The sequence below is a fragment of the Phascolarctos cinereus genome, unplaced genomic scaffold (genome assembly GCF_003287225.1).
Source record: "Phascolarctos cinereus isolate Bilbo 61053 unplaced genomic scaffold, phaCin_HiC Scaffold_4;HRSCAF=312, whole genome shotgun sequence".
NCBI lineage: Eukaryota > Metazoa > Chordata > Mammalia > Diprotodontia > Phascolarctidae > Phascolarctos > Phascolarctos cinereus.
Genome location: NW_027555847.1, coordinates 515,287,926 through 515,300,164, shown reverse-complemented (window position 1 = coordinate 515,300,164; position 12,239 = coordinate 515,287,926). Strand labels below are relative to the sequence as shown.

General features: G+C 34.9%; 1 protein-coding gene and 1 pseudogene across 1 annotated transcript in view; both read right to left on the bottom strand.

The window, feature by feature from the left end:
• Positions 1-514: 514 nt before the first annotated feature.
• On the bottom strand, positions 515-614 carry LOC144457347 (U6atac minor spliceosomal RNA; annotated as a pseudogene).
• A 5,109-nt stretch (positions 615-5,723) lies between these two features.
• The window catches only part of TWSG1 (twisted gastrulation BMP signaling modulator 1), a 66,488-nt gene continuing 59,972 nt past the window's right edge, over positions 5,724-12,239 (bottom strand). Inside the window, exon 5 of the mRNA XM_020985536.2 lies at positions 5,724-9,336. Coding sequence (XP_020841195.1) covers positions 9,155-9,336 — 182 coding nt within the window. The 3' untranslated portion in view covers positions 5,724-9,154. The remainder of the gene's footprint in view (positions 9,337-12,239) is intronic.

The following is a 12,239-nucleotide window of genomic DNA, read 5'->3' as shown; positions in this document are numbered from 1 at the left end:
CGTAACTGCTACCCCTGCCTTTTTTTCTTTTTTACTTCAGTTAAAGCACAATGGATTCTGCTCTAGCTCCTTATTTTAACTGTGTATGTCTTTGTGTTTCAAGAGTGTCTCTTGTAAACAACATACTGTTAGAGTCCATTCTATTTTATGGGCAAGTTCATCCCAGTCATATTCACAGTTAGGACTGCTAACTGTGTATTTTCCTACAACCTATCCTCTTCTATTTATGCTTTTCTTTTTACCTTGCCCCCTCCTCAAATGTCTATTTTGCTTCTGACCACTGCCTCCTTTAATCTACTCTTCCTATGATAATTCCTCCCTACCCTCCTTTTTAGCCCTTTCTCTCCTTCTCTGTTGGGTAAGATAAATTTCTATAGCCAACACTCTGTGTGTGTGTGTGTGTGTGTGTGTGTGTGTGTGTATTCTTCCCTCCTTGAACCAGTTCAGATGAGAGTGAGGTTCAAGTGTTGCCCTCTCCCTACCCTATTTTCTTCTCCATTGTTGTAAAAACACAACAAAACCATGGTTAGATGCCATGGAGTAGGTAGCAATGCCCCAACAGACCTCTTCCATCCTTATCAAGGGGAGTGCTAACCTTGCCTTTTATACAACACAAGATGACACCTTTCAAACATTGTGCTTTGCAGCTGAAAGAAGAGGATCCATTGTGGATCAGACCCTTTCTCTAATGGAGCTGCAGTAGTCCTGGCTGTCCTCTGCAGAAGAGGATACTGGCTGCCCCAGCTGGAATTTGGCTGTTTTCCACTCCATTAAACATCCTCTGCCCTGTTTCCTGACCACAAAGGCCAAGGTCAGATACAATGCCTTCAGGCTAGATTGCTTTTCCCCAAATTTCCTGCAGCTATCCTTTCTCATTCCCTCTTGGCAACCTAGATAAAAGGAGCCTCTCCCCTCAGAGAGTTAATTCCTTCCTGAAAGCTCATAATTGGAGCTATTTTTACATTTTACAGATGAGGAAACTGAGGCTCAGAGAGGTTAACTTGTCCATGGTCACATAGGTAGTAAGTGGTTTGACAAATCTCAGGAAGTTCTCCATCTCATTCTAGATGCATGTCCATGGCAGGCAGCACATCTATACCTACTTTTCACGTAAAGTCAACAAATAGCATCCTTAGTAACCTTCAACAAGGCATCATCAATAACCAGTACTGAATGGCCTCTCTCTCTCTCTTCTTCCTCCCTCCCCCCACTGTCCTCAAGAGAGTTCAGATCGTCTATAGGAAGGACCTTAAACATAGATAGTACTATCTCTATCCTCTAGTGATGTCCTTACAATTCTCTTTGCTGGATATCATATCATGCATTACATCTATTCTCTGCTTTGGATATTGTATTGTTTCTTTATTGTATGGCCTAGGGCTATGAGCCATCACATCCAGGTTAGGTGACCAACAGAAGCCTAAAGAGTACCCCTGGCTAAGACTGAGTCTATTAAAAATTGGTTTTCATATCACTTACATTTCCTAACGTATTCTTCACCTCCCCCTGCCAGAGAACCACTTCACATAAAACAAAATAAAGAGGGTAAAAAAATTCACTAAAACAAATGAATATATTGAAAGTCTGCTAATATATAATATTCTATACCCACAGTCTTCTACCCCTGCAAAGAAGTATATGGTATGGGAGAGGGGGGAAGAACTGCCTTCTTCTATCTCTTCGGGGCAAAGTTTAGTCCATATAATCTTACAGCATTCAATTTCAATTTTTTTTGAAGTTATTCTTTCCACTTGTAACCATTGTATATATTGTTGCCCTAGTTATGCTCACTCCCCTTTGTATTAGTTCAAATATGTCTTCTCATGCTTTTCTATATTCATCATAATGGGCAACAATTTTTAGGGGTTCCCCAATCAGTGGGCATCTGCTTTGTTTCCAGGTGGTTTTTTTTTGCTATTACAATAGGTGATGCAATAAATATTTTGGTTTCTATTGAGTCTTTCCCCTTCATCATTGACTCTGGGTATATTCTTTCAACTACCTTATTCTTCATGCAGAATCAAGGTTCTTGTCCCAAGACAGTAATTTGACTTCAGGCTAAACAACTCCTCCTTCAGTTAAAATCCTTATTGTCAATCTCTGCCCCCAAAAATCCATTTCTGGGACTATGCCAGTGAAACTTCACAGGAATTATCTGGGGATTGGGAAGCAAGGAAGGCCTCATTTCCATGATACTATCTGACTGGCATATAGATGATTAGGTGAAGCAAGCAGGGCCATAGACCTATACCCTGATCCATAGGTGTCTAATAAAATGACCCTCCCAAAAGGAGATACTCCATCCAGCAATTTAAAGCTCATAGCCCTTCCCCTGCAAAGAGGGAAGGAAGAAGGAAGAATAATTAGTTTGAGAGAGTTTGAGGAACAAGGGAATAGAGAAATTCTCCAGACACAGAAAGATACAGAAAGGCAGTCAGTGGAAGGGTGAAGTGGCTTTGAGGAATGGGACCCTTGGTTGCAGAAAAGAGAGCAGCTATGGACTGCTGAGAAAATAGCCCTAGCTCCACAGTGAAGCTGTGAAGAGCAGACCCTGGAAACTCAGATGATCAATCTGCTAAGAAAAGACCCTGAACCCCAGGGAGCAGTGTAAGGATAGTGTGAAGAGGAAAAGGATTTCCAGCCCCTGTAGTACTAAAGTTGTTAGTTTGCTTTTGCCATATATATATATCCAACAGTAAGCCCCACTACCATCACACTCCCATGTTAGAGTCCACTCTTCCTATGGACACTGTGTATATTTGTGGCAGAGTGTGCTCCAGATTTATATGGGGAATATTTTGTAGCTAGTACATTTACTATACAAGTACCTTTTCTTTTTTTATAGATGACTTTTTAAGGAGCTAATTGTACTTACTGAAACATTGTTCATGGGAAGCACGCATGAGCTATGGCATTAGAAGCACAGCCCTACAGGGGTACTCCTAGAACCCAGAAACAGCAGCCATCCTTCATGCACACATCCTTAAATGGAAGTCTAAAATTGGTGAGAAGGCCAGAAGGGAGGTTATACCTATGCAATTGTTGCCTGGCATTGGTAGAAATTACAGAGTACTCCAAGCTACTACAAAATTCTCTTTGTTAGAAGATCCTCAGTTTTCTGTTATCATGAATAACTCATGACAGTCTTCTATTGACCAACTACGTTTTGGTCATGGGTGTAAGCTGTGGGTTCAGTTGAAGTGTTAGGGGGTCCTTAGCAAAGCTTTACTTATAGTAGGTTTCCACAGTTAACACGTCTTAGATCTGGAATTATTATATGCCTGATAAATTCCCTATTCACACACAAATTTCCTTCAGTTGTTTCTATGTGGTCCTAAGTAGAAATCTAGCTTCTATTATTTTCACTTCCTACTTTCTCTTCTCTTTTCCCTGATGTTTAGACTTCAGACACCCACTTCTATCTTGCTGCTTTGCTGTGCTTTAGAGTTCAATCTGATTCAATCCCTTCATTCCTCAGAAGAGGAAACTGGGCTTTTCTCATTTACAAAATGGACTAGATGCACTTTCAGATCTCTTCTAGCTCTAAATCTAAGATCCTATGAGGCCCAGACAGAAAAGATTTCTTGCTCAAGGCCACATAGCTAGGAATCAGAAGAATTGGAATTTGCTAGCATAAAATCTGGCATGCACTAAGTGCTTAACTGTTGAACTAAATGTTGAACCCAGGTCTCTTGATTCCTTGACTCTTCAGTCTCTTCTCCTACCCCCATATCTAGTCTATAACCAAGTGTTTACCTCTTCAATATCCCTCAAACCTTTTTCTTTCACTAGATATGATCACCCCCACCCCAGACTCTCATTATCTCTCACCAAGATATGTATAATAACCTCAAACTGACCATCCTTTACTCAATTCTTCCACCCACTTCATTCACTGTTAGCAGAGTTAAACCTTCTAATATACTGCTTTATACAAATCACTCCTTTGCTCACCTTCAGTTAGTCTCCATTGCCTTTTGAACTGAATACAAACACTTCATCTTCGCATTCAAGATCCTTTCTGAATAGAGGACAAATTCCTTATCTCGTTTTTAAACCATAGTGTCCAAAGATGAACAAAATACTCCAGATGAAGTGTAATAAGGTCAGAATGCAGAGAGACTATCACTTCCCTATTATTGGAAGCTATGCCCCTCCTTGATGAAGCCAGAGATCACATTAGCTTTTTTGTTTATTCGTAAAAGCAAACTCAGGATGTTTATTGGATGAAAGTGTTGGTCTAGTTTTATTTACATTTTATAAAGTACATATTTTAATGTGCTTACACATCTATTTTGCAAGGATAGGACTCTGGTTAACCATTCATACTCTTCATTTTTCAGCATATTGCCAAATCTAATATAAATAATTTTATATTATCTTAATCTTAAAGAACATAGATGATCTATATGTAAACTTAGGCAAACAGGGAAAAAGCCAGATTAAATTCAATTTCTCATAAATGTTGGCTATTGTGAAAAATAACAAAGGACTTTGACTTCTAGGAAAATAAAGTTGAATAACTAAAAAAATGCTTGGGGAAAAATTATGCTGACATGTTCATTTTTAAGAGGATAATTTTTGAGAAAGCTAGGATTTATCACATTAACACAAAAACTGGAAAGGACCTCAGAAGCCATCTTGTTAGACCTCTACAGCATACTGGATAAATGGTCATCCAGCTTCAGCTAAAAGACATCTAGAGATGGGGAATACACTACCTGCCCAGACAGTCCACTGCACTTTTAGCTCTGACAGGAAGTTTTTCCTCAAACTAAGCCTAAATCTGCTTCTCTGAAACTTGTGCCAGTACATTAAGAAGAACAAGTTGAAATCCTCTCCTACATGTCAACCTCTCAGGTAGCTGAAGAAAGCTTTTCTTGTACTCCATTCAGTAATTCTTTTTCTAGGCTAAATATTAAAACTGGAAGCCCTTCACTACACAGTTTTTCCTCCTTTGGACACTCTCCAGTTTTTGAATGTCCTTTCCAAATATGGCAGGCAAAACTGAATTTAATACTCTAGATGTGGTTTATCCAGAGTAGAGTATACTCTATCATATCCTCCTTTTCTGAATATCATTCTTCTGATGTTGCCTAAGACCACATTTCCTTTTTTTTAACTATTATATCACACTGAATTTCTTATTTTGCTGAATCTTAACAAAAATTCCTCCAGAGATTTCAGTTGTATTTAGTTCTTTTCATTCCTTCATGGATTTTTTTTTCTAGCTCCACTTCAAATCTCCTAATTGTACTAAATTTTTTTTGGTAGGGGGCCAGGGGAGGAAGGAAAAATTGCTTTTAATTCTTAAAATTTCTTGACAGTATGATCTAGGTCCATTATGGTAGTAAATAGCTTTCTCTCAGGATAATGCAACATATTTAGAAATGTCCTACCTGAAAACTTCCCTGGCTCAAGGGTATTGGTAGAGTGGGTTTCAAAGGTCTTCCATATTTGAATACCAGATTGCCTACAGAAAATTATTTCAAAAATCAAAATAGCCACTACCTCCTAAAAAAGGGGGTCATCAAAAAGCAAGTAATGAAAAGGAGTACAAAACTTGAAAATACAGTTTACACAGTTCATTAACATCCAAATAAAGTGAACTTATTGAATAATTTGCCAAAAGGTAGAGGGAACCTATTAGCCAGACAGAAATACCACACACACAAATAAAGATTTGTTTGGTGTGCAATGGAAAGATTAACAAAAACTGCAACTCCAATATATTATAATGTTTTAATTAAAATACATTTGTTTACAGGGATTAAAAAAATACATACATTTCATGTTGCTAATAGATTGCATGAATACATAATATGCAGTTGGGAAAACAGAATGAATTAAACTTCTTTAAAGCAAGAACTTTTTCATAATCGTTTTTATTAATATCAGACTTCTTTACTCTCTTCTTTTGTTTCCTTCTGCTCTTAAATAGCCATTAAATGAGTCATGAGCCTAACAGATCAACTCTTTTAGTTTCCTCAAACTTTAGAAATCATATATCTAAATGATTTTATCTTTGATTCATGACATGCCTTATAAATATTTATTGGAATTACTCTGGCTCCTCAAATGAATTCTATAGTTTCAATAAAAAGCAGAGTGCTTGAATCAAGCAAATGAGAGAAAAATTATCCTAAAAGAAATATTTGGTAGTATGAAATCTCATTTTAATAAAACTCACTTAAATCTACAGATTTTATTTCTAAATTGTTTAGCTATCAAAAACTAGCAGCAAATAATGAAACATTTTTAAAATATAAAAAATAGAAGTAATCTATCAAAACTTCTTCAATATACAAGAATTTAGTGCTCAAGATTGTAGTGGTGTCCAAATGTCACAGGGGCTAAGCAGTAGCTTCAGAATTAATAACAAGCTTTATGTTATTTCTACCTATATTTTAAAGTCAAATTTAAAATATCTATTATCCCAAATCAGAAAACAAAGCATGAGATAAACAGCAGACAAGTTTATATACTCATATTTATTCCACCCACCAAAATAAGCCTAAAAAAATTTTCATCACAAAAAGGAATAGTTCAAAGAATAGCTGTTAAAGGGCAAATAGAGGAAAAAGGGAAATTCCATCAACTTAAATTCATTTAAATTGAAATCACCATCACAATGTAGGGAATTGAAAAAGAACAATGTGGAATAAGTCAGAAAAGATGAAAATTTTTTTAAAAAGTTATATACAAACATTTTATCAAGTATTTAAAAATGAGGAATGTCAATTAAAAACACATATGTGCTAAATGAAATTAATGCTGATGACATTAAGTATATAGTCAACAAACAAAAATGAATCCCTCCATATGTATGTGTTTACTCTGAAGAAGAAAGAAGTTGAAACACAGCAAATGGCCACAAATTTCCTTAAATTTTTTCTTGTCTGCAGTAAAAGAGACCCTCAGGCTGCAGGTATTAGTTGTGCATGGTGAAAACCTATTAAATTCAATTATACCTTTTCAAGAGAGGTTGATTCCTATCATGTTTTACTCTTAAATATATTTAGGTCACAATTCCAGGGTTCTATTGTTATAACACAAAGTCCAGGATAAAATAATGAATACAAAATGAAGGGGAAGAGTTTTGCTACCTAAAAAATAAAAGTTCATGTCCTAAATATAAACTCTCTATAAAATAGAAAAGATTAAGTTATCTTAAATCACTGCTTATTTCATAGTCCACTTGGGTTGGATGATGTGTTCAGTGTCAGTAGAAAACATTAAGACATCAAGGCTTTTAATTTTGTGATACTTGATCAGAAAAATGCACACAAACTCAAGAAAACTTAAGTTCAAGCAAATGACCTGCAAAATCTAAGAGAAATATGTCTATATAAGAAGATGCACAGAAGAGATGTATTCCTTAAAATCTAAATGTTAAAGAAAATCATATTTTAGATGCAATAAGGTAATTTCCTACTAAAGGAAAATTGTGATTATGCATTTTGAAAAGCTGAGAATCTCGCTTGCACTATGAATTATTTACCTTATTTATTTATTTTGAAGGTTCAGATTTTCTTTAAATGTGGGCAGGCACATTTTATGTAAATAATGATCTGGCTTTTTATCAGAATATAACATAAAGAGCAACAAAAAGACGCTTGAATGTACTTGGAGTTTTGCTTTGTTTCCTACATGAAAATCCTTTTTAAAACCTTTATAAATCTTCCGAAATAAGCCAGTCATAAAACCTCAAAGTTATAGTGATTACACTGTTATACTTACTGGTAACTGTTACATTCTGACAGTTAATCAAGTTTCTCACCCCCTAGATAACAATGCTTATTCAACAGCAATATAAGCTAGAATCAGATAAAAAAAAAACAGTTAAAGATTCTGAAGTAACAAAATTGCTTTAAGTAACCTGATCTCAATTTTCCTGTATCATATCCCTCAACCTTCTTTCCCAAACATGCTCAAGCCAAAATTCCCTTCTGGTACAATTTTTTCTTTTATCTTAAGCCTATTCTTTCCATTACCCTGATTCTACTCACTCATATTCCAAATGGGGTCATATTTTCTATGTGCTATTTGTGGTCTTGTTTCCATCTTCCAAGAAGTCTCCAACATTTAGCAATTAATTCCCTCCCCATATACCCATGTTCTAGCTGGATGACCATAGGCAAGTCACTTAGCCTCTGCCTACCTCAGTTTCCTCAACTGTAAAATAGGGATAATAACAGCACCTACCTCCCTGGGTTATTGTGAAAACATAACGACATTAATATTTGTAAAGCATACAGTGCCAAGCACGTGGTAGGCATTATATAAATGTGTATTCCATTCTCCTTTCTCTTGACTCATGTGTTGTTTTGCTATCCTAATTAGGCTCAAACAAATTATACATCTCCTGGCCTGGCATTCACATAGTCACCCCCCCACCCCCAGTTCTAGGATTCCTTATACAAACTGGCCTCACAAGTCACATACAAGATCCTGTTTCAATTAAGTATTGAAATCCACCAATTTTTTTCATTACTATTCAACATGTTCTCAATAATATTCTTACTTCATCTTATCTTTATATTATAAAAGGTCTATCAGTTCAGTTTTTATGCAAACATTCATATAAATGTAGTGAAATATAAAGGGAAGAGATAAGATTTATAATGCACATATATATAAAAACTCAGTATTCTGTGAATTGTACATTTCTAATGTTTTAAAAAGGAAAATCTAAATATGGGAAGTAACTATAAAAATAAACCAACCTTACTCTAAGGTTTGTCTGCTAACATTTTCAAAACAAAAGGTTAAAGGGTACTGACAGAAACTGGTATCTATCAGTCTTTGACATGAACATGAAATATCCCGGTGAATTCTTCAATTATACTTCTTGCAAAAATGACCAAGATTTTAGATATATTCTAAGGCCAAAATTCATTGACAAGTAACAACAGGCCAATTAAAATGGATAATTTCCTAAAATTAAAAGGAATCTTAAAACATGATAGGAAAATCAATTATTACTTAATTTTTTAAAGTGACAAACATTTAAATTTCTTTATATTTTCTTCCCAAATTACTTGCATTCTGATGAAACAGGTATACTTCACCAGGTGATGTCTTTCCATCTCTTTCTCTTTAATGAAGATGACTTTGGTCTGTATTTTATTATTTTAGAATTCATCTTCCTTCTTCAAAACATGCAGTTCATACATTTGACAGTTTTACTGCCGTAGTCAATACATTCTGGTCCAATACATTCGCAACAGGCATTATGAAACCAGCGATATTTTGATGCTCCCATGGATTCACAAGAGATCTTACACTGATGTATTGACATACAGTCATCAAAATATACCACAGTACACATGTGTTCTGGAAACAAAAAAAAAGATACAGAATATGAGAGGGAGAAAGAAAAATGAAAAAAAGCAATGCTTTATGTAATTATTATATTTAACATTCATTTATCTTAATTCTTCCATTCAAGCTCCATGGATCTACTCCTTGCCAACCCTACACAGAAGGAAGTCAAGTGTCTCCAATGCAGCATAAGTGTAAGAAGGCTTTTTTTTTTAAAGAAGGCTTTCTTACTTATAGCTTAATTTCAACCCTAGCCCTTTGCTCAGAAAATTATCAATGAACATTAGCAGGGTTCTAGCTGTTATACCAAACATATGGTCAAAGGGCATACTATTTAAGTGATTAAATTATTTTTTTCAGAATACCAGTTTATATTATATGGTACTGGATGTTCACAAAGCACCTTTTACACATATTACCTCATCTTAACTCATGTGTGGATTACTATAGTATAGAGAAGTGATTTTCAAACTTATTGGTCTTCGGACTCCTTTTATACTCTTACAACTATTGAGAACCTCAAAGAGCTATTGTTTATGTGGGTTATATATCAATATTTACCATATTAGAAATAACTGATCAATTAAAAATCTAATTCATCAAAAGAACAATAAACTCATTGCATATTAATAGAAATATTTTTTATAAAATAACTTTTCCAAAACAAAAAAAAAATCAGTGAGAAGAGTGGCATTGCTTTATATAGCTTTGCAAATCTCTTTAATGTCTGGTTTAATAGAAGATAGCTGGATTCTCATATCTGCTTCTATATTCAGTTTAATCAAGTATATGAAGAAAACCTGGCCTCACAGAGATGTAGCTGAAAAATGTAGCATTATTTTAACAGGGAAATAACATCTTTGTATTTTGTTAGGCAAATAACATCTTTGTATTATTATGAGAATAGTTTTGATTTCACAGACCCTTTCAGGAGACAGGGTCTTGGGAATCTCCCAGGGGTCTGTTGATAACACTTTTGAGAACTGCTAGTGTAGACAGAAGATCCAGTGTAAACATTAACTGCCCAAGGGTCCTCACTGATCTCAAAGGTGCTTCCTCAGTAATGGAAACTATCTCTTACAAAATTTGGAATATATTGTGAATAAAATTAAACCTTTTAAAAATACTGCTTGAACCATTAATATCGACTTTCAATTCATTTTTTAAAAATAATTTTTTATTGATATCTCCTATTCTTTTTTTTTTACATTATCATTGTTGTCACAACACACCCTACAGCCTCCCTTCCTGCTCCACCCCCAAGAGCCTTCCAGCGTAACAAACTGTATTTTTATTAGAGAGGAAAATAATCAACTAATCAACACACTGAAAAAGTCCAAAAACACATGCAAGTTTTCATATCTGTGGAACTCCCACCTCCATGAAGGCGTGAAGTGAGGGTAAAGAATGACTTTCAGTTTCACATTTAGAAATGTTACTTTTCCAAAGATATACTACTTGTCAAAGCTAAACATTAGGTAAGAGAAATATAACCCAATTACTTGATGTCTCTATACTTTTAATATGTCTACTGTAATACTGCTTTGAGTCTTTAATGAACAAATATTTACTGAATTCCTACTATTCTTGATTGACTGCATAATTAACATTACCCTAGAATTCAAGCTCCCTGAGGACAAGTGCTGCTTTGTTTTTATTTTGTATCTCAGAATATTTACTTGCTTGTAATAAATACTGTTGAGTACTACACACAAGTTTCACTTTAAAAAAATTTTTAATTTCATTTCTAAAAATTTTGAGTTCCCAAATCTCTCCCTCTCAAGCCCCTCTCCCACTCATTGAGAAGGCAAGGAATATGTTACATGTGAAGTCATGTAAAACATATTTCCATATTAGCCATGTTGCCAAAAAAGAGGAAGAAAAATTAAGTGAAAAATAATATGCTTTAATCTGCACTTAAAATTTAATAGTTCTCTCCCTGGAGATGGAGAGCATTTTTCATGAGTCCTTTACAACTGTCTTGGATCACTGCATTAAATCTTTCACAGTTGATCATCATTGTGCTGTTCTGTGCACAATGTTCTGCTAGTTCTGCTCATTTCACTTTGCATCAGTTCATATAAGTCTTCCCAGGTTTTTCTGAAACCATTCCCATGGTCATTTCTTGTAGTAAAATAGTATTTCATCATAATCATATATAGGACAACTTGTTCAGCCATTCCCCAAATAATGAATATCCCCTCACGTTCCAATTCTTTGCCACCACAAAAACTGCTGCTATAAATATTTTTGTACATATAGGCCATTTTTCTTTTGATCTCTTCAGGACACAGACCTGGTAGTGGTATTAAAAGGTCAAAGGGTATGCAGTTTTATAGCCTTTTGGGTGTAGTTCCAAACTGTTCTCCACAATGGTTGGACCAATTTAGTTCCACCAAAACAGCATTACAGTCTCCATTTTTCCACATGCCCTGTAGCATTTGTCATTTAATTTTTCTGTCATGTTAACCTGAGAGGTATAAGGTGGTACCCCTTAGTTGTTCTAATGTCATTAGCTATTATTAGCGACTTAGAGCATTTTTTTCACATGACTATTCATAACTTTGATGTCTTTTTCTGAAAACTATCTGTTAATATCCTTATAACGACTGAGGAGTGGCTAATGTTTTTAGAAGTTTGGCTCAGTTGTCTTTAGATTTGAGAAATGAGGCCTTTATCAGAGAAGTTTGCTATAAAATGCTCCCCCCTCCAGTTTCCTTTCTTTCTAATTTTGGCTTCAATGGGGTTTTATGCAAAAACTTAATTTAATGTAATCAAAATTATCCATTTTACCTCCCATGATCCTTTCTATCTTGTTTGGTTATAAAATTTTTCCTTATCCATAGATCTGATTTTATTCCATGCTCCCCTAATTTGTCTAAATCATGTATCTATTTTGACCTGATTTTGGTATA